This window comes from Macaca nemestrina, chromosome 3 (genome assembly GCF_043159975.1).
Source record: "Macaca nemestrina isolate mMacNem1 chromosome 3, mMacNem.hap1, whole genome shotgun sequence".
In the NCBI taxonomy this organism is placed as follows: Eukaryota; Metazoa; Chordata; class Mammalia; order Primates; family Cercopithecidae; genus Macaca; species Macaca nemestrina.
This window is the reverse complement of record NC_092127.1, coordinates 61,349,321-61,372,557: the sequence shown is the minus strand read 5'-3', so window position 1 is coordinate 61,372,557 and position 23,237 is coordinate 61,349,321. Positions and strand designations below refer to the sequence as shown.

General features: G+C 39.4%; 1 protein-coding gene across 1 annotated transcript; it reads right to left on the bottom strand.

Annotated features, from left to right (window-relative positions):
* Positions 1-3,856: 3,856 nt before the first annotated feature.
* On the bottom strand, positions 3,857-22,423 carry LOC105486093 (progesterone receptor membrane component 2). Its single transcript, XM_011748780.3, has 3 exons — positions 21,982-22,423; positions 6,938-7,093; positions 3,857-5,982 (listed from the first exon to the last, which is right to left on the bottom strand). The coding sequence occupies exons 1-3, from the start codon at positions 22,397-22,399 to the stop codon at positions 5,885-5,887; spliced, it is 672 nt and encodes a 223-aa protein (XP_011747082.2). The 5' UTR covers positions 22,400-22,423; the 3' UTR covers positions 3,857-5,884.
* Positions 22,424-23,237: the final 814 nt, after the last annotated feature.

Sequence of the window (23,237 nt, the reverse complement as noted above, 5' to 3'; positions counted from 1 at the left end):
GAATGAGGGCTCCCTAATTCAGTCTGGGGACATTGAGTCTGAGACTGAGTCTCTAAGACTGAGCAAATTAGCAAGGAATTGTGTGGTGAGGGAGGTGGGGCTGGAGGCCAGGGACACAGTAGAAGGGAGCAAAGGGCTCCCCAGGTAGGATTTCAAAGGCATTGAATAGTGCTTTGTTAAAAGAAAAACAACTGGGCGTCCTCTCCTTGAGTGTGGGGAAGAGTATAATCCAGACTGAAGAATGGAGTAAGTAGCTAAGGGTATATTCTGGAAGCTACCCCAGAACCAAATTGGAAGTGGTTTTTGGTTTTTTTTTTTTTGAGACGGAGTCTCGCGCTGTCGCCCAGGCTGGAGGGCAGTGGCCGGATCTCAGCTCACTGCAAGCTCTGCCTCCTGGGTTTACGCCATTCTCCTGCCTCAGCCTCCTGAGTAGCTGGGACTACAGACGCCTGCCACCTCGCCCGGCTAGTTTTTTGTATTTTTTTAGTAGAAACAGGGTTTCACCGTGTTAGCCAGGATGGTCTGGATCTCCTGACCTCGTGATCCGCCCGTCTGAGCCTCCCAAAGTGCTGGGATTACAGGCTTGAGCCACTGCGCCCCGCGGAAGTGGTTTTATGTAGCACACTGCGAAGTGGCAACTGGTGAAGAGGTGGGTATAGAAGGCCCTGAGCATTGTCTTGATTCTTTATAAGATCGGTCATTACTGAAGGCCTTTAAGGAGGGAAGCAACAAGGCCAAATTAGAGTTTTAGATTAACAGGAATAATACATTTAATGAGAACAATGAGATGCAGGAAGACCTGTCAGGAGAGTATAGAAGCTCACTAACAGACGATAATAGCAGAAGCAAGTTATCTTGAAGTTCCAGGAACAGTCAGGTAGAGATACCCAGTAAGACTGGATAGGTATCTTGAATCTGGAACCTTGGAGTCCTCAGACTGAGGACTATTCCCAGTATATACATCAAGTCACTAAGGTAGGACAAAAGGTTGCTACAGTCCTATTATTTTATGGTTATTATAAGTGTACCGGGACTCTAAAAGGAACTTGTTTGTATAATGCTATACTACACAAGGTACGTAGCCCAGGAAGTGACCAGCCTGATGTGTGCTTAACCCATCCTTTTTCCTACTGCCCATAAAAACAGGCAAACTTCTAGTTTTCCCAGTCTATGCTTTCCGAGAAAAGAGAAGCATATCTATAGGTGACTGGAAATATGATGAGCGGCCCCCTGAATCATACAGTACTATGGGCCTGCTACTTGGGCACAAGATGGCTTGTGGAGATACCAGATCCCCACTTGCATGCTCTACCAAATCATGCGGTTACAAGCTGTCTTACAAATAATCACTAATGAAACCAGCAGAGCCTTGACTATTCTGGCCCAGCAAGAACCTCAGATGAGAAATGCTATCTATCAAAATAGCTCGGCTCTCAACTACTTGCTAGCAGCTGAAGGAGGGGTCTGTGGGAAATTTAACCATACTAATTGCTGTCTACACTTAGATGATCAAGGGCAAGTAGTTGAAGACATAGTTAGAAATATGACAAAACTGGCAGATGTGCCCATGCAAGTGTGGCATGGATTTGATCCTGGGGCCATGTTTGGAAAATGGTTCCCAGTGCTAGGAGGATTTAAAACTCTTATAATAGGAGTTATAATAGTAATAGGAACCTGCTTACTGCTCCCTTACTTGCTACCTGTACTTCTTCAAATAAAAAGCTTCATCGTTACCTTAATTCACCAAAATGCTTCAGCACAAGTGTACTATATGAATCACTATCGATCTGTCTTGCAAGAAGACATGGGTAGTGAGGATGAAAGTGAGAACTCCCACTAATGAGTGAGGTTCTTAATGTGGAGGAATAAGGAAGGAGACCACCCCTCATATTGTCTTATGACCAATTTCTGCCTCAAAGGAAAAGTAGGAGTTAAAGAAAAGACAGAAGTGAAATCAGTAAGACAGCCCAGCACTGCATTCCAGGCCTGGTAGTTAAAGATTGACCCCTGATCTAACCAGTTATGTTATCTATAGATTCCAGACATTGCATGGAAAACCACTGTGAAAATCCCCGTCCTGTTCTGTTCTGTTCTGATTACCAGTGCATGCAGCTCCCAGTCACGTACCCACTGCTTGCTCAGTCGATCACGACCCTCTCACGTGGACCCCCTTAGAGTTGTAAGCCCTTAAAAGTGACAGGAATTGCTCACTCGGGGAGCTTAGTGTTTGGAGACGTGAGTCTGCCAATGCTCCCAGCTGAATAAAGCCCTTTCCTTCCACAACTTGGTGTCTGAGGGGTTCTTGTCCTGCTACAGAGCTTCCTGCAGTTTCATTAAAAACTTTATTATTTGGGAACAACACTATGCAGTCACTAAAATCATGCTTTCAGAGTATTTAAAGGCATATGCAAATATTGATCAGTCTTCTTACACTAAACATCATGATGTGGTTTTCTTATGTGGATACAGTAAAAGAAAAATTGTGGGAATAAGCCAGTGTTCACAGCATGTCAAGTGCTCTCTTGAATGGAGTAATTGCAGGTAGCCCAAATGTTCTCTCAATCACTAGTGGTGGTAGAACAAATGCAAAGCTGGTACTCAAAGTGACTCAGGAGTATGACAAGTTTTCTGTACATGCTTTTCTGATAGTGCCTAGGAATGATGCTTTTTGCCTAAAAACAGGAAAACTGGGAGGTCTTTATTGGAACTTTCTTGCCATAGCCAAATAAACAATAATCTGTGATGAATATCATCTAAAAAATTGATAGCTGACCTTAATGGAACATAGATACTCAAAAGTTATCTTTTAAGCATTTGCTACTTTAATTAGAAGAATTTGAACAATTCATTCAATATCATTGTTACAATATTCCATGACTCTTATTTTCAATATGCTCAAAGCAACTTGCAAGTTTTACAAATTCTTTGCTACAGTATTACCCGCTTATTCTGATCCATAAAAGCTCTGTAGTTACACACTGTTAACATGTTAATGGCACATCTTACCAGCAACTTGCTGCACTTCCCAGTTATCAATAGAGGTTATGTAAAATACTTGGATGAGGACAGCCCGATCCAATATCGAGTTTTCTACAGAACAAAATATCTCCCAGTAGTAATTCAGCAAATTAGCTTCAAGAATGTGAGTAAAGGTATGTGTAATGTTGGATTCTGCAGATCTACCTGCAGAAACAGATCTACCTGCAGAAAGGCAGGTAGAATTACCGTTAGGAAACACAAGCAGCCTTAGCACCATGGTAAAGGTTTTAAAAACCTGATCTGTAACTGTTACGGGTTCATTTTCTAATGCAGAGAAACTGGCTAGTACACAGAGTATAGATTTAATGTGGGAGATATGCCAACTTGGAAATGCTACCCAAAGATAAAAATCTAAAGACTATCAAAATTTGCTGTTTTCTAAAATCATACATTAGAATTTTGTGAAGTCTCCTGAATGACACAAAACCAAATGAAGGGAATCAGATCAAAATTACCTGAGTAAGGCCATTTCAAGTGCCTGACAAAGATGGTCAATATTAACTTGAAAAATTAGTGTTTCCTAAGTGTTTCTGTTCATAACAATTACCTGAGGCATTCCTTACAAATAAATTCTGAGGCCCATTCTCTTTAGATTCTGGCTTAGCAGGTGGTAGGTCTGGATTGAAGGCTAAGAATCTGTACCTTAAGCAATTCTAATTATCAGGCAAGTTTGGAAAATAGGGCTAAGCAGGAGAGTGTGTGGGGGGAGGGATGGGGGGCAGGGACAGGAACAATACCAGCACTGTCTGGTCCCCTCATTCAAACACTACCTGAAAAACTACCTGAGAATGAGAAACATTCAACTGAAGTTGAGGAATTATCTACAGAACACTGTTTATTTCAAGTCCAAAACATAAATTACTCATTTTTTCTTAACAGACCACATAACTTTTACTGCATGAATAGTTAGGGTTTCTCTAGTCATAAGTACAGTTTATTACCAGACTTTAGGCTCGAATGATTCATATATATAGATATCAGTTTACTACAGAGGACATGTACTTTTAGCATTTTTTGTTGAGGAAATATTTTACATAAAAACACAAAGCATTTACCAGCACTCCACACCTGTCTTCAGCAGATTTGGCTGAAGATGACTTTCTACAAAGCACTCCAAGACTGAGTAGAATGTAGCATTTTACATACTTTAGCTTAGTGTTGCAGTTAAAAGTTCCCCTTTGTTTGATGGCTTCTGCATATAGCTACAAAGCAGAAGTCTTTTAACTGGCGACTTGTTAAATAAAATTGTTTTAAGTGAACTTGTCCCCAGCCCAGAACCTAAGTAGTCATAATGAAATAAAATAATTGAAATATGTGGGGCTTTTAGTAAAGGCTTTTTCAGCCTATTAAAAGAATAATTTAGTATCAGTGCAATATTCTTTTAATGCTTTGTGTTCAATACATCTAGTATAATCAGTTGGCATCAAATATAAAGTAAAAAGATGTACATTTAATATACTAATTCTTACCTGAATAATCTCAGATTTCTGGAGAATGTTCTACAAAGTGGAATTTATTCCTAAAGTTATGCTGAATGTGGTACAATGTGTACAACTTGGTTACCCAGTGCCTGCTTTTCATTTCCAAGATTTTTCCTTGAATCAAATGCACAATCTTACAACTGTTATCATATTGCACTGGCTTACAGTTCTGTATATAAAGTCCAACTCAAGCTTATTTTGGTTTATTGTACATGCTTTATTAAAATGGTACTTGTATTTACAGTATCTGCAGAAAGAGTCCCTTCCAAGGCGCTCACACACACATTCAGACACACCCATACAGATATCCACTCCACAGCCCCATGCACCCACACCAGTGAGATGTGGAGGGTCAGACTCCTAAAATTAGGCAGCTGTTGGGGATAAGAATTGATTTTTCAATTTTTTTTAAAACAGAAAAGCACAGGGGAATGCATTTGGCCATCACAATGCTAATTGAGTTTGTGTATATTACATATATGGCAGTTAACACTGAATATTCCTTTTACATTCTATATACACAGAATGATATCAAGGTTTTACGTTCAACAGAATATTCCAACTTCAGTCTTAATGCTGCTTGTAGTGACTTCTGAATTCATATAGGGGCTTTCCCTAAAAATAATTCAAGTCTATGTTAAGTGAAATAAGGCACAATTAATATTGATTTGATTTAGGGAAAGGGAAGGAAAGAGAAGGGATAAAAACTGGTTTCAAATGATCTTTCTGTTGGGGAACTAGCTCTGACTTAAACCCACCTGAAATTTCTTCTTCTAATTTCCAAAGATTTATAAAGATTTTTTTTTTTCCCTGACAAAGCCAAAAACAAAAGTTTGGGAATTCACATTTTAATGTTCCAGTAGCCTAAACTACTCAAATTGATGTGTACCCCCACCTCCCCTGATCAGGTCGCCTCCCTCACCAATGGTAAAATAAAAACACAGTATGTGACAGAGGAGTCCCTTGACGTTTCTTGAGGAGATCTGTACACTTGAGTAGCAAATACATATCTGGTTGTCTTCGATACATTTTAAAAAGAAAGAAAAAGAAGAAAGGAAAGAAGGAAATGAGGAAGGAAAGAAAAGAAGTAATATTGTGACTTTCTTGCTCTTTAAAGAAATCCCTGTCTCCTTCTTTTCAGGATGATGAAGCCCCACTAGACATTACAAACAACTGCAACAAATGAGTTTGGCAGCATAAATAATGTCTAGTAATCAAATCTTCATAGTGATATTCATTTATCTTGTACACAATTTGTTGAATGTTTTTCGCAGCAGGTGAATCAAACCCAGACGCTGGACATTCTGTGAAAGGGAGTAAGAATTGCAGCTCTGAAGGCCCCTGACTTTGGTTGTTTACAAAGTTCAATCCTGTTTATTGTGATCCTTGGTATCTTCTTCATCTGTATATTCTGATGGTTCTTCTCCTGGTTTTAGGAGTCTGCCTACATAATCATATTTTTCTGAAAGATACATCAAAAGAAAATCAGTGGTGATCAAATTTGTTTCATTATTCCATTACACAGAGAAAAGGCATTTGTCTGTTTTAGAATCATATAAAATATGATACTAGAATATTATGTAAATATTCTAAAATTGCTTCACCATGGCTGGTCTTTATACACATGTAAAGCTTGAACAAAAGAAAACAGGATTAGGGAACTTACAAGGCTTGGGAATTCTTTTCAAGAGAGTGGTCTGTACCAGTGATTCTCAGTTGGATACTGCAGCAGAATCACTTGGACATCTTTTGTAAAAATGAGTTAAGTCCAGGACCCATCTCAGTACCCAGCCAAACCAGAACAGTTGTTCCAAGGGACCCAGGGGTCAGATAAACAGCTGGGACAGCATCACACAAGTGGTAAAAACTGATGTTACGAGGGCATAATAAAGGGGAACGATATTTTTTACCTACATTTCAAGTGTTAAGACCTGTAAAATCATTTTAGAATAAATTATAGTATTGAAATCAGTAATCAATTCAGTTTTAAATATAAGCCTGTATTTTAAAAAAACTAAACCTTAATGAACAAGCTTTAAAGGACTACAAGTATCACAATTTTTATGAGGCTTAGAGTTTGTAACAAGTCATTTTTTAAATATGGATTTTCAAAATAAGTATCACATGTAACAACCATATTTTTATTTAGCTATTTTTTGCAATTTCCTTTTTTGGACAAGTCTCACTATGTTGCCCAGGTTAGTACTTATACTCTTGAGCTCAAGGGATTCCCATCAGCAGCTGGGACCACAGGTGTGTGCCACTCCACTCAGCTTTAGGTATCTTTAAAAATATTATCAAATAATGATGGCAACAAAAACAGATGACATCCTTAGGCTCTTAAAGCATGTGAAATAGTATATATTTTCTTTGAACAAATATTTAATTTTCCAAAGAATCCAACAAAATAAAAATACCTTTAAACTGCATTTCCCATTCTCGAACACTCTCCATTTGTACTGCATTCAAATCTGAGAGATCATCATATTCATCTCTAAGTGCATCTTTATCTAGGCAAAATGTGGCCAGTCCTCTGGAGGCATCCCTACCAGCAAATATTCCATATGGACCCGCTGGAAAAAAGAAAAGAAATTATTTAGATCACCTAACAATATTTTAGAATGTCTCAAAGGAAAAAGTAAAAAACAAAAACAAAACAAAACAACAACAAACAAACAAAAAATCCCTCATAATTCACATTTGTATATATCCTTAATTTCAAAACATGCACAGATACTAGATGGAATAAGAGAAGAAATTTGTTGGAAATCTGCCTTTTGACCAAAGTAAAGCTTTTCACTTACATCTTAAAACCCTCAATTTCAATTACTTCAGATACCCCCAAACTTAAATTCAAAATGAAGACTGTGAGGTAATGAGGGAGAAGAAAAAACTTAAGTGGTTAGGTTTAGAAGCCAGTTTGCTTGAGAGGAAATAATGTTTACTGGTTGCTGTTAATTAATAGTGGCATCCAAAAAAAATAAAAATAATCAACAGAACATCATGTATTATGTACAGACTCAGCTGAATTGTGAATCTGTAACAATTTTCTCTTTGCTATCCTTATGAAGTTTGTAATTCTATGAGAAAACAGACTGTATCATCTTTGTGGTCCCAGTGACTAGTTCAGTGCTCAACACGCATTTAATAAATCTTTGCTGAGTGGTTTAATAAAAAAAGACCCATATTCAAAATAAATCACCTGACTACCATAATATATATACAATGATCTATATAAACTAAGAAAAGTCATTAGGGAAAATAATAGCTCTTACTTGTCATGACTTTTGAGAAACAGAGGAAGTAGCTATAAGGAATAATTCTTCTGGACTGACACATTAAGCAATAATTAGCATTTTACCCAAATAATTAGGTACCGTTCTCTCTGAGGAGAAATGGCATGACTGATGTGCTGACAAAAACCATTCCCACGGTCTGTCCTTGAGAATAGCAATTCGTTCATCTCTGTATCCTCAATGCCTAGCACTGTGCCTGGCATAAAGTAGGAATGAAATAATTTTCTTCCAAATGACTTAGCTGTAGTTCCAAATAAAACCAAACTCAAGATTCTGACCCTTCAAACAGATTCACTTATGGTAGGCAAAGACACTATTATGAACAACAACAGAGTGCTGAAAAAGAGGGCTTATAAATAAAAGAACAAAGTATGTTCTGATAAGCAAACAAGCAGAAAAAAACTAGAACTTCCTTGATTTTTAAATGAGCGAAATGATTATATTCATATGTAAAAGCATTTAGGAAATTGAAAGTTATGTGTCAAAAAGTCTCTACTTTCTGAGAGTAGAAATTGAGGTTTCACTTAAATAGGTATCTAAGCATTTATGAGTATTAACTTGAGTTGCAAACAGCACTGTACTATAAAGTTAACCAGATGTGAAATTCATTCCCTGAAGTTTACTGCATGGAACTAGAAGTAGCATTAGCAATAATTTTAAGAGTAACATTAATAGGAATTGATACAGTAACATGAAAGTAAAGCTAACAGTTCCAGTGAAGTACATTTTTATCCTGCTTTTCTTATTCTTATTGCATTTTCCATATTGCTACTTGGTATCACACGACTATCAACAATTATTTAATCATTGAATGGTTATACATTATCCCACTGAATGGATGTGTACCTGTAATTTATTTTATCTGTCTATTAACATAGGCTACCATTTTATACTTTCAAATGTGTCTTCTATATAAGAATATGGAATACAATTTACCACTGGCCAATATTCGTAACCTTCAAACTTTTTCTATCATCTCAACTGACATTCAAAAGGGTATTAACCAGGCTGGGTGTGGTGGCTCACGCCAACACTGTGGGAGGTGGAGGTGGGTGGATCACCTGAGGTCAGCAGTTTGAGACCAGCCTGGCCAACATGGTGAAACCTCGCCTCTACTAAAACTAAAAAAATTAGCCAGCTGTGGTGGCGTACGCCTGTAATCCCAGCTACTTGGGAGTCTGAGGCAGAATTGCTTGAATCCAGGAGATGGAGGTTGCAGTGAGTTGAGATCACGCCACTGCACTGCGGCCTGGCCGACAGAGCAAGACTCTCAAAAAAAAAAAAAAAAAAAAGGGTATTAACCAGTTATGTCTGTGTGTGTGCACGCACATGTGTGTGCAAAATACACGCTTTGTGGCAATGGGTGTTTTCTGGAGGACAAGGAGAGAGACAGAGACAGAGAACTAGTGTGTGTAAAAATAACATTTCCTGAGAAACAATGACAAAAAAAATATAAACATTATGTTTACCCTTAATGCTGACTAGACCAATGCTTATAAACTTGAAAAGCAAAAAGTGAAACACACAAAAGGAAAAATAAAACTAATAAAGGCCATAACAATCTACAAATGGAAAATGATAGTTTCAATTTTTGAAAGAATTTTCCAGCAACCTCACTTTCCTCTCAGATTTCCCAAAGTGGAAGGGACAGACTTTGCCTTCCTCACTCGGCAGATAAAAAACCGGAGCAGAGGCATTCAGTGTGATTTGCCTAAAATTACTGACAGAACTGGGAGTACTACTTCCACTTTCCTAAATCCTCCAAACAGTGTATCTCAAGAAAACACATAGAAGACTCACAAGTCCAAAGACGGAGTGACAACCAGGAAAACAGGAGCATCTTACTATTTACAAAATTTCAAGAGAATGAAGATTTTCGAATATTTATTAAATCAAAATGGAAGAGAAGTAACAAAAAAGCTCTGCTCAATAGCTCTTCTTAGCATTCTATTATAGTATTTATCTCCATGGCCTGCAAACATTAATATACTTCAGGCACTTCAGAGTATAAGCCATAGAACACATTTAAATGATACAAAGAAGATAAAATCATTATAAAAACAGCAATCAGAAAGTCCTCCATCTTTGAGTATATTAATATATACCAGTGCATTCTCTAATGAATTTCTCTACCAACTTCCCTAAGAAAGCTTCAACACTGAATGAATAAAAAAAAATTTCATAAAATATGCTCTTTCTGGGGTACGGTGGGGGGGAATGATTGACTTAGTAAGAGTGAACTTGAGTCAACAGTTAATAACCCAAGCCAAATTCTAGACAAATGATGTTCTGTTGACTCTTGAACAGAAAAGAATAATTCAGTGATTAACATATTCCCCTACTGCCTAAACTATATTAAGCTGTCTTCTCCATATGTTTAGAATTTCCCTCAGGAAGCATTTAACTTCTGCAAAGGTCTTTTTGGTAATAGTTTTCTATGCTCTTTCCTGTAAGACCATTAACAAATTTTTTTGTTTTGTTTTTTGAGACAGGGTCTTACTCTGTCACCCAGGATGGAGTACAATGGCTCGATCATGGCTCAATCATATTTCACTGTATGCTCTACTTACCTGGGCTCAAGTGATCCTCCTGCCCTAACCTCCCAAATAGCTGGGACTAGAGGCATGGCCCACCAGGCCTGCCTAATTTCTTTTATTTTTTGTAGAGACAAGGTCTCTCTGTTGCCCAGCTGATCTTGAACTCCTGGCCTCAAGCAATCCTCCTGTCTTTGGCTCCCTAAGTGTTAGAGTTACAGGCCTAAGGCACCATGCCCAGCCTTCTGTAAGGTCATTAAAGAATATAACATTAAGAACTAAAGTTGGAACTGGATAGGTTACTCTGAGGAAGGAGGATTTGAGGTCTAATAAAAGGATATTTCCCTGCATTCATAATACAATCAGGAGCTTATCTGAAAAGTCAGCAATACCTTCCCATTCCATTACCCCCTTACATAACAAACTTAAAATATTTACCAATTCTAATATTTTGGTAAGTATACTTGGCTATTCATAACATTAAAACAATAGGGAGCTACCCAAATAAACCAAATTTGAAATGGTTTAAGTCTGTTGCATGGTATAATTTATTTATTTATATTAGTATTTTTTTTGAGACAGTCACACTCTGTCACCCAGGCTGGAGTGCAGTGGTGTGATCTCAGCTTACTGTAACCTCTGCCTCCTAGGTTCAAGTGATTCTCCTGCCTCACTCAGCCTCCCAAGTAGCTGGGATTACTGGGTGTGGCACCATGCCCGGCTAATTTTAATATTGTTGGTAGAGAGGGGGTTTCACCATGTATGGTGACTAGGCTGGTCTTGCTTGAGCTCCTGACCTCAGGTAATCTGCCCACCTCAACCTCCCTGTGCCCAGCTTAATTTATTTCTAAAAAGGCTAGTTTACATAAACTGATCTGGTTATTTTTTATTATTAAGGCTCATTTAGACACTAACAGTTCAGTAATAACTAGAAGAATTAAATTCTGTTGCTTTATCAAATATTAAAATATAATGCTGATCCAAAAATAGCCTCCCAATTTTAAGCAAATTCTTGCTACAAAAAATGAACAGCATTATTCAGTCAAAGCAGATACTCTGAAATGTACCTACATAACAAATATTCAAGGACATCATTTTAAAGATAAATTTTATTTCAAAGCTATTGTTAAATATACCAACATGAGGCAGGCGGATCACGAGGTCAGGAGATCGTGACCATCCTGGCTAATGTGGTGAAACCCTGCCTCTACTAAAAAATACAAAAAATTAGCCGGGTATGGTGGCAGGCGCCTTGTAGTCCCAGCTACTCGGGAGGCTGAGGCAGGAGAATGGAATGAACCTGGGAGGCAGAGCTTGCAGTGACCTGAGATCTCGCCACTGTATTCCAGCCTGGGAGACAGAGCGAGACTCTGTCTCAAAAACAAAAAAACAAAAAAAACAAAAACCAACATGATAGTATACTAGTCAGAATTCAGATTTCATTTAGTTTTTAGAGTCAATCCAACTTGTGGTCAAGGTATTTTAAAGTTCAATAAACCTATTAGTTACTGTATCCTAAAACTGCTTACTTTAATATAATCAGTTAGAATGAGGTGACATATTCTTGAAACAGCAACAACATATGTTCATTGTAAAATGTTTTAAATATTACTTTAATAAACAGAAAATTCCAGGAGGAAGTAAATAAAATATGTAGTAACAGATAATTCTGTGATTATTAGGATGATTATATAGCTACCTTTGTGTTTCTAAGGGGATATTTTAGTTATTCTCACTGTTTAAAAACCACATCTCTGAGAGATGAACTTTAATTAATTAAAGTTTATCAACAGTGCAGTTTTCAGGCCTGTTTTGACAAGTCTTTTGTGATTATAAATTCAGTAACTAATAACACTTAGTATTGCGTAATTTATTCCAAATAAGATTATAATGAGCCTATCAACAAATGAGGCAATACGTAAAAGTGATTAACTGAACTAATAAATTTTTTTATGCTTAGGTCCAGTAAGTCCCAAGACTTTTAGAGAGAATGCAGTATGGTAAAACTGAAATAAAACCTCTCAAGAAGACAGATACTTGGGTTCTAGAGGATCCACTCAACAAGTAACAATGAGCAAGTCTCAATTTCTGTAGTCCTTAGATCCCTCAAATATAAATTAGGAAAATTATTTTACCTGCCTAAAGTTGAGGCCAAACTAAATAATCTCTTGAATAGTATGACTCTATAAGAGACTGAAAATGCAATTTTGCTTCTGAAATTTGAGCTACTGTCAAAAGCTCCCAGCAACACTGTGAACTGAGCATATGGCCTTAACTCCAGGGTCCATGGGTAGGCTGGGGTAAAGACGGAAAAATTAAAACTCCAGGCCCGTGCCACTTATGGGAGTGGGGCCTGAGTTTATCCAACCCATGTAGAATGAAAATTCCAAGGTGAAAAAATAGTATGAACGCAGATATCTACAGGAATGAACACTCAAGATGACTTCAAGTATTGGGAAAAAGGGATTACTCCCCTTTTGGGGAAACATGTTGGGACAACTAGATAACCTTCTGTTAAAAAACACAACCCCTTGGGAGGCCAAGGTGGGTGGATCCCGAGGTCAGGAGCTTGAGACCAACCTGGCCAAGATGGTGAAACCCCATCTCTTATACTAAAAATACAAAAATGAGCCAGGCGCAGTGGTGGGCACCTGTAATATCGGTTACTCGAGAGGCTGAGGCAGGAGAATCGCTTGAACCCGGGAGACGGAGGTTGCAGTGAGCCGAGATGGCGCCACTGCACTCTAGCCTGGGCGGCAGAGCAAGACTCCTTCTCAAAAACAAACAAACAAACAAACAAACAAACACACACCATCCCACCAAATTTGGACTCTAATTTCACATCTTAAAGCAAAATCAATTTCAAATGGAACTAAAAAACTGAAAACATAGAGGTACTAAAAAAACTACACATTTTTAAAAACAATTTTTAAGTGCATAAAGTCTTTAAATATACTACATAACTTAGCAGCCATAAAAGATAAATTTGAATATATAAAACCAAAAATTTGTGTGGTTCAAAAAAAACACCATAAATAAGTAAAAGACAACTAAACTAAAAAAAATATTTGCAGCAAAGGCTGATTTACTTTACAAAGAACAACTAAAATTTGTAAGATCTATATGATGATTGAAAAACTGTGCCAAGGCTGGGCGCAATGGCTCATGCCTGTAATCTCAGCACTTTGGGAGGCTGCGGTGGGCAGATCACCTGAGGTCAGGAGTTCGAGACCAGCCTAACCAACATGGAGAAACCCCATCTCTACTAAAAATACAAAATTAGCTGGGTGTGGTGGCACATGCTTGTAATCCCAGCTACTCGGGAGGCTGAGGCAGCAGAATCACTCGAACCCAGGAGGCAGAGGTTGCAGTGAGCTGAGATCATGTCACTGTACTCCAGCCTGGGCAACAAGAGTGAAACTCCGTCTCAAAAAAAAAAAAAAAAAAAAGAAAAACTGTGGCAAAGAATATATGAATAAGCAATTTGTAGAAAAGGAATCATAAATGACTCAACTTTTTAAAAAGTCCAACCTCACTAAGTAAATGAGAAGTGTAAATGTAAACAAATATTGAGATACCATTTTAACCCAGATTGACATAGACCAAGAAGCTTAATATCACGTTTTTGGCAAGAAGTTAGAAACAGGCATTTTCATCAAGTGTAAATTGGTCTAACCTCTCTGAAGGGCAGTTCGGAAACAAGAATCCAAATTAAAAATGTCCATATCCCAAGCCTCAGTAATTTTATTTCCAGGAATTTACTTGATAATCATAATTTTACACACATGTGTAAAATGACATGTACATATTTATTGCATCATGCAACAGGAGATTGAAAACAAATGTTAACGGTGGACTGTTAAATTATGACATTCATATAACAGAACGTTAAGAACGTTATGCATGTATTTAAAAGAATAAGATGGTTCTCTATACTGATGTGAAAGGCTCTTGTGATATTAAAATATTGTGAAGCGTATGCATAGTATACTATAATTAGAGTGGGGGGAAAGGAAGATATCCACACGCTTGTACTTGCACCGAAAATAGCTCTAGAACAATACGTATACTGGTCCTTTGCCTCTTTGGAAGGGAACCTGGTGGCTGGGAGTAGTTGTGGGAAACAGACTTATTTTTCACTGTATATCCTTTTGAATTTTCTATTTTGAGCATGTATTACTTAATTTAAAAAACCATTGTTTTAACTTACGTGAGGCCCTATTTCACAACACACCCAAACCACTTTACAGGGCCACTTTCACAACTTAGGGCTCATAGAATTTTACAGGAAATACTCCAAAATTAAAAAAAGTAATTACTGAAGATAATAAGTTCACAATAAAAAATATAAACTACATGAAGAAACAAACCATCATAGAGGAGTGAGCACATATAACAGGAGAACTGGCATTCCAAGAATAAATAGAAGCAGATTAAAGAACTAAAGTAAATTTGCTTAAAATTATTAAGAAACAGTACATAAGGAAAGATTAAGAGACATTAAGAATAGATGAAAACCTAATGTATATCTACTAACAGTTCCAGAGGAAGGAACAGAGATAATGGAGGAGGCAATAAGTAACAGCAAATTTTCTGGGGAAAAAAAAAAAAAAAAGGACAATTATGTCCAGACTTGAGTAGACTTTGGTACATGGTAAATAAAATCAAAACCACACCTGGACAAATCCTAGTAAAAGAGGAAAACCCCAAAGACAAAAAGATCTCAACTACAACCAAAGGGAAGAAACAGATTAACAAGAGTAAAGACAAACTACAAGCCGACTCCCCACCAAGTGGAAGACAAGAGCTGAGGTAAAATAAGGTCAATGTACACTTTTTTTTGAGACGGGGTCTCGCTGTGTCACCCAGGTTGAGTGCAGTGGTGTGATGAAGGCTCACTGATCTTCTGGGCTCAAGCAATCTTACTACCTCAGACTCTTGAGTAGCTGGGACCACAGGTGCATGCCACTATGCCTGGCGAATTTTTTATATTTTTGTAAGAGACAGGGTCTCGTCATATTGCCCAGGCTAGTCTTGAACTGCTGGGCTCAAGCAGTCTTCCCACCTTGGTCTCCCCAAAATGGTAGGATTATAGGTGTGAGCCACTGTGCCTGGCCCACTCTCCAATTTTATATTCTGAACCCAAACTATTATTCCTGAGTGAGGACAAACAAAAAAATTTTTCCTGCCAGTGAAAAACTATAGGACATACCTCACTAAAATAAAAAGTGAACTCCAAACCAAGAAATGAGATGCAAGAAACAACAGTAAATTAAAAAATGATAACCATGCTGGTAAATTTAAACAAGAACTATTTTAAAAAGATAATTTCATCAATTTTAGGGTGGACTTTGAAAAAATATAGTGAAACTAAAGTCTAATAGTGATACTGTGGAAAACAGGATGGGGGAGGAATCAGAGTTAAAGCTTTCTAACCAGGGCCTCAACATAAGACTATGTACAATGCAGGGGATACTATCCATATTTGTAGTCATGGCAGTTTTGCTTATTTATTAAGAAATAATCTGTCAAATGTCAGTAAAGTATCTTAAAGAGGCAGCTTTTTCTAATTCACACTAAAATGATGTTTGGCTAAAATTCTTATATTATTCAAAAGCATAGGATAGTCAGCTATAGCAAAAACTTAAGGAAATCACCAAAAGGATAGAAATAGAATACATCGACATCAGTAGAGGGGAGAAAATGGAAGAAATAAATCAGTCTGAGAAGGAAAAATAGTGGGAAGAGAGGCAAAGAAAAGTAAGGTGAAGAGAAATCACAAAATAAGATGATAGAAATAAACCTAAATATACCAGTAATCACAAAACATATACACTAATTAAGCTATTAAAGGACACAGTGCTAATATTAGATTTAATGAAAAAATCCAGCTATATGTCATTAATGTGAGAAGAATAAAACAACACAGATTGACTAAAAGTAAAGGGATGGAAAATGAAATATTGTGTTAATACTAATCAGATAAAGGCTGCAGCCAAATCTGAAAATCAACAGTATTAAAGATGTTTCTAATATGATCAGTTCTAGATCTACTGCTAGATGGCTTTGCTCAGTATAGTAGGCATAGTAATAATCTCACTTCAGAACATTCTCATACCCAGTCTTTGTATGGCTGGCTCTGTTAGGTTTTTGCTGAAATGTCAAGTCCTTTTTCTTGACAATTTAACACAAAAAAGGTAACCTTGCTTAGCCACTTAATCTAAATAAAGTCCTTTGTTATCCTCTATTCCCATTCTATTAATTTCTTTTACAGCATGTTTAATTACAGATTATAATTACATACTGAAATCCTTGTTTACTGCCTGTCTTCCTTAATAGACTATTAACTCCATGAGGATAGGAAAACATCTGTTTTGAAGACTCAGTTAACTCAATTTCTCATATCTTAAGGTTTTACTGTAATGAAATCCAGGGAAGTCTTTCTCAGTATTTAAAAACGGAGCTGAAATCCTATTATTAAAGATCCTGAGGCTGGATATAGGCTCCAAAAGAATACAGGAGTTATACAGTCAGGTCTGTCATGAGTGCACAGGGAAAGGAGTGGTCTATGTCAGAGTGTTGAAAAAATAATTAAAAGAATTTGAATGGCTAATTCCAGATGTTATTAAATCTACTCCTTTCTTCCACCCTGAATAATAGCTTCCAGTTTCAACCTATCCTTTTATAATATGCTTTAGTATTTAACACAAATACAATGCCCTCAAAGATTAAAAACAATGGGATGATGTTGAATTCAGAGCCAACTAAGTATAACTAGTAGAAATTTGAGCAGAATATAAAAAAACCATCAGAAAACCTGGCTAATCCTTTTATCTTACTGGTAGGTAACAGAAGCATATGGGCATTAGCCCAAACAACAAAGCCAGTTGGCTTCAAAGCAAGAAGCTAGGATGAGGTGGGTAGTGTCAACTTTAGGACATCCATGAAGAAATAGGTAAGATTGGGTCCGGTTTTTGTGATGCAACTCTGCAAACATAGAGTTTCCAATTCTGCAAACTAAACTATTAAATAAAAGTGAACATATTGAAGATAAAGTTTAAAATGGAGGAAAAACACTTCAAGGTACATGTGTTTTTTTCCCCAACCTCCTAAATATTAGGCATCTCATGGGGTTCTTCTTATGTGACTTTTTTCTTTCAGTGGAACTTAAAAGGTAAGTTGGAAAAAATATAGCTTTGGTATATGTCAAAGAATACTCTACCTGGGATAAGGGAGCAGCAGTGTTATAAGTTTCAACAACGCGAGATAAACTATCAAAAAGGTCAAGTATAATTTTTTGCCATTCCAAAAAAATAAAAGCACTGTTTTAGTAAAGTTCCACAGCAGTAATATTAAATCAAAGTGTTAAAAATTATACTAGCTGTTTGAGTCTTCAAAACTTATGATTCTGTAAACATGTGAAACTGAATAGACTATGTTATGATACAATGGGAAGGATTGAAGCTATGAAAACCTGGATTTAATTCTTAGTGTTGCCACCAACTAGATATGTGGCTTTGGGCAATCTCATAGGGCTGTTTGAAAATCAGAGATACTAAGCTCAATAAATGAAGTTTCCTCCTCCTCCTCCGACCTTTAGAATCAGTATTTTCAACAACTCTCTGGGAAGACAGAAATACTCTAAAAGGTGCCTTGTTAGTGCAACAGGTGGCACGCCAGTCTCACAATCTGAAAAAAACCTAAGTGCACCGTCCAAAACGGTAGCCATGGGGGTGCTGAGCACTTTATATGTGGCTGGTGTTACTAAAGAACTCAAGTTTTAATTATATCTAATTTTAATTAATTTACATTTAATTAACCACTTGGGGCCACCATTTTGGGCAGTATAACATAAAGCCATAAAAGTATTTTTTTTTTTTTTTTTTTTTTTTGAGAGACAGTCTCATTCTGTCATCCAGGCTGGAGTGCAACGGCACGATCTCAGCTCACTGCAACCTCCACCTCCTGGGTTCGACTGATTCTCTTGCCTCTGCCTCCCGAGTAGCTGGGATTACAGGCACCCACCATCATGCCCGGCTAATTAGAAACAGGGTTTCACCATGTTGGCCAGGCTGGTCTCGAACTTCTGACCTCAGGTGATCTGCCCACCTTGGCCTCTCAAAGTTCTGGGATTAAGGTGTTAGCCACCATGCCTGGCCTTTATTTATTTATTTAATTTTTTTTTTTTTTTTTTTTTTTTTTTTTTTTTTTTAGTAGAGCTGGGGTTTCACCATGTTTTCCAGTCTGGTCTCAAACTCCTGACCTCATGTGATCCGCTTGCCTTGGCTTCCCGAAGTGCTGGGATTACACATGTGAGCCACCATGCCTGGCCGAAAGCATGTTTTTTTGAGGCTTTATATCCTTGGATTTAGGGGAACCAAGGAAGGGTATGCAGAAAAACAACAGTAAGATTCTCTACAAGTTATGCTTGGTGAGTTAGAAAAATAAAAGATTCTCTACAAGTTTATCACAGGATGCAGTTTACTAGAAATAGTATAGATAAGCTTTGTGGTAATATCCATCTGGATTTATCAGACATACATGTGATCCAAGCCAATCTACCTAAAATACCTAAACCTCAGATTCTCCATCTGTAGAGCAGCAATACTTACCAACTTCACTGAGGAATTATGGAGATAAAAAAATTAATGGATGCTTAACAAATCTGGTTTTCTTTCTCCTCCAATATTCGGTTTTACATGACCAAACTTTCCTCACATGCTGGCCAAGCGCCTAATCTGTTACTAAATTTAATACTTGCAAATACAGTTAATGCCAACTGTTTGCCAAAATGTGTATACTCCACCAAATTTATTGTCAATATTTAATTAAGAGTCTGAACTTTAAAAATGTATGTCTAAAAATAAACATATGTTCAGCATTATGGAAAAATCTCACAAAATTTAATCCTAAAACCATTACTGTGAAATTAGAGTAGATATTGGTTAGGCACAGAAACTAACAATTACTGCTTCTGAATTATTCTGCTACAAAACTGCTTAATTTATGAGGATGAAAATAATTAAAAGCAAAACTGAACTTGTATCTGTTTTACAGCCAGAAATTTGGCTTTAAGATTTTTTGAAAAGTACTACTTATTACATTTTCTATTAATATGCAATATCAACATATTCTGAGCCCATAAAATGATCTGGCTTTCTTTAAGGTTCCTTTCAATAATAAAATATTCAAATATCTGTTAGGCTGTTGATTAACTGTAGAATACTAACTGTATATCACTCTTAGGTTGTTCATCAGAACCTAGGAACTGGCAGAAACTAATCTAAAACTGACTTCTCCATTGTAATCTCAAGAGCCTCCCTCAGTGCACTTACCATAAAAAAGCAATCTACCACCTATGACTCTTAATTTTTATTATTTTTTTTAATACAGAGTCTCTCTGTTGCCCAGGCTGGAGTGCAATGGGGCAATGTCGGCTCACTGCAACCCCTACCTCCTGGGTTCCAGCAATTCTCCCTGCCTCCGCCTCCCGAGTAGCTGGTATTACGGGCACCCGCCACCACACCTGGCTGATTTTCTCGTATTTTTAGTAGAGACGAGGTTTTGCCATGTTGGCCAGGCTGGTTTCGAACTCCTGACCTCTGGTGATCCACCTGCCTCGGCCTCCCAAAGCGCTGGGATTACAGGCGTGAGCCACCGCGCCTGGCTTTAATTTTTAATTTCTATCACAGAACAAACATTTGCCTCTGGAGGCTGCCAAACTGCCTCTATGACTGTCTCTCCTAGCTATTTTCAGATACTGCCAAGGCATAATGTGTGAGGACTAATACAATTCTTTGTACTAATACTTTTTCTTCTTCAGTGGCAGTTCAGACAGAGGGTACAAAAGCTGATCTTTCAGCTGGGTAAGGTCTATATTAAAAATTTAAACCTGTACAGGATTTCTAATCACTTAACACACATTTTAATACTAATGGGGAAAAAGCTTGAACTAGGTATAAAATGCTGTGTAAATCCTTGATTTAAAAAAAGTTTACTTCACTTGGCCTGTTTAAATACTGTACTTTGGCCCTGCTCTCTTGTCCCACGTGTGCTTAAGTAAACAAAAATGTATTAACCATTTCAGCTGATATAAGATTTCAGTAGACACCTTGTGTTCACATTTATATAACTAGAAGCAAAAACTCTGTAAGCTATGTATTCACTTGGTTGGATTAAATGTGTATATATACACAGAAGTACAAACAACTAAGAAATAAATTACGTAATTCAACAACAAAAATCTCCTATTTCTTATCTCTAGTCCAATGAACAAACTACAAACCAAAGCACTTCTAAAATATCTTCCAGCTACCAACCACTGAAATCAGAAGTATATATTTTTAAGTGTCAATAAATCTCAAACACTTAGAGATTAAATTAAGGAGAAAACCAGCTTATTTCCAGACTGCCAACCCTGTGACTTTAAGGCTTGGATGTACTCTCTCCAATACCAGGTCACTTTAGGTCTCTAATTTAATTATTTATTCTTATTGTAGTCACCACTTTTCTTTTTTTAAAGCTTAGTACTAATCAGTGCACAACCAGGATGTACAGTGTTGCTCAACTCTATGATATACCAACAGGTTCCATGAGTCTGGAGTTTATTAACATAATCCAAAATGTATGCTATAACCACACTGTAAAACAAGGGCTTCTAAATCAACTACCCTACACAAAGTTCTCTGAAAACAAATTTCTAAAAATCTTTAACTTGCATAACTGGCACATGGGGGTATGAATCTACGACTCTTCTAAGTTTTTTCTCCTCAGTTCTGCTAAGTGAAAACACAAGTCATTATCAACGTGTACTTGAAAAGCAGAAAAAAAAAAAGAAAAAAGAAACGAGAGACATGCCTGCTGGGTATAGGAGCTCCACCCCCAAAACTCAGGGCGAATATCCTTACCAGTCTTTAATAAGCTCTGCATTCTGGTCTGTCCTCATCCCACATACCTTGTTAATCATGGAAAGCAACTCCGAACTAAAACTGGTTTAAAAAGAGTCCGAGGTGTTGCTTATTCGTCCGGACTTCAGAGACTGGAGGGTTGGGACTTTACATGCCCCTAAACGTGGCCTTACGGAGAGCAATACAGCGAGGGAAAAAGATCAGTGGCCAAAAAAAAAAAAAAAAAAAAAAAAGGAGCGTGGGGCGGGGGCAAGGAAAAGAAAGCTGTGAATTACAGAGCGTAAAACTTTAGTTTAGGTCCCAACTTCAGAAATCTCCCTTCCCTGGTGCCCCAACCACCCCAGGAATTAGGAGACTCAAAAGAGGTTAAGGGCCAGCGCTGATCGGTGACAAATGTAACGATTTTGAAAAATCCAGCCAAAAAAAAAAAAAAAAAAGACTGCGAGGAGAAATGGCATGGAAGAAAGATGAATGCTGAGAGCTGGTCGCTGGGGCGCCAGCGGGGACCCTGGTTTCGGGAGAAGAGCTGGAGGTGCCCGCAGCTGCGGGGGGGCGGTGTATGCGTAGGGGCGGGGCGGGCCGTCCCAGGTGCGGCGGCCGAGGCGCGGGGGTCCAGGCGACGAGAAGGCTGGGCAAACTAACCCGGTGCCCAGAGGCCTCCCCGTCCGAAGGGGGTCGTGCTTGAGCTGTAGTGGGTCCTTCCCCTCCCCTTCCAACTCCTCACCCGGGCCGTAGAACTTGCTGCCTTTGGTCACGTCGAAGACTTTCCCATTGACCGCGAGCAGGATGCGCGGGTTGCGGGACCCGTCGTACTGGCGCAGCTGCTCCAAACTGAAGTCCCGCTTCTTCATGCGAGGCAGAGAGGCAGCGGGGCTCTCCTCGCCCGCCCCGGCCCCGGTCCCCAGACCCCGCCGCCCCCAGCGCACCCACAGCCGGTAGGCCCCCAGCAGCACCAGCGCCACCAGCGCCACGTTCAGCAGCATCTCCCCGCCCCCCGTCAGAAGCGCCAACGCCGCCGCCGCCCAGCCGCCCCCTTCCGCTGCCGCTCCCGCGCCGCCCGGACTCTCGCTGCCGCCGTCGCTGCTGCTCTCGCTGCCACTCCCCAGGGTGCCTAGCTTCACGTCCCCATCACCCGCCGCCATCACTGCCCGCCAGCGCCTTCCTCCTCCTCCCCGCCCCCTGCCCTCCCCAACCCCACGGCCGGCCCCGCCCATCTGGGGGCCTCCCAGCCAATAACGTGAGGAGAGGGGGCGGGGTCAGGGCCGCTCCTGATTGGGTGTTGACGGGGTAACGTTGTCTCGGATCTCTCCCGCCGCCTCCCTTCTTTCGCTGGCCGCGCACGCGTACGACGCCCCGCCCACCTCGCCCCACACTTCCCTGCTCTAGCTGCAAGCCTCCGCTAGGTTAAGTAGACGAGGGGGGCGGGTCTGAAGAGAAGATGCTACGGCGGCCGCTCGGACGCTCTTGGGCGGGGCGAGACCACAGCGCGTGCGCCGGCTCCTGAGCGCCACGCGCTCTCCTCTTGCTCCGTAACCCCTACGGGAGGCACGCCCCTCCAGTTCCCTGGCTCTGCGCATGCGCCCGGGAATCGCTTCGCTTCCCAGGCCTGGGTTCGCGTCCGCAAACTCCCGCCTTCTTGCGCTCGCTCCGCCCGGGAGCTTCACGTGCGCCTTGGCGGCTACGGCGGGGGCAGATCCGGGCGGGACGCCTGGCGGAGGACAGATGGCTTGTGGGAGGCTGGGGCATAGTTGAGCTGCAAGGCGCAAACCCATGAGGGGCATCTGCTTTTTCCCAGGGCGCTGTGGCGTTTTTCGGGAAACCGGCAGCTTGGGCGCGCAGACCAGGAAGCGGCGAGAAGTTTTGGCGACGAGCTCGGGTCTTCCTGGAACGGAGAGAAAGCACGGAGCCCGCACCGGGCTTCTCTGGCATCGGCAGTCTACGTGCTCCTCGCCCTGGCACCGAGCAGCCACTCCCCGCTGG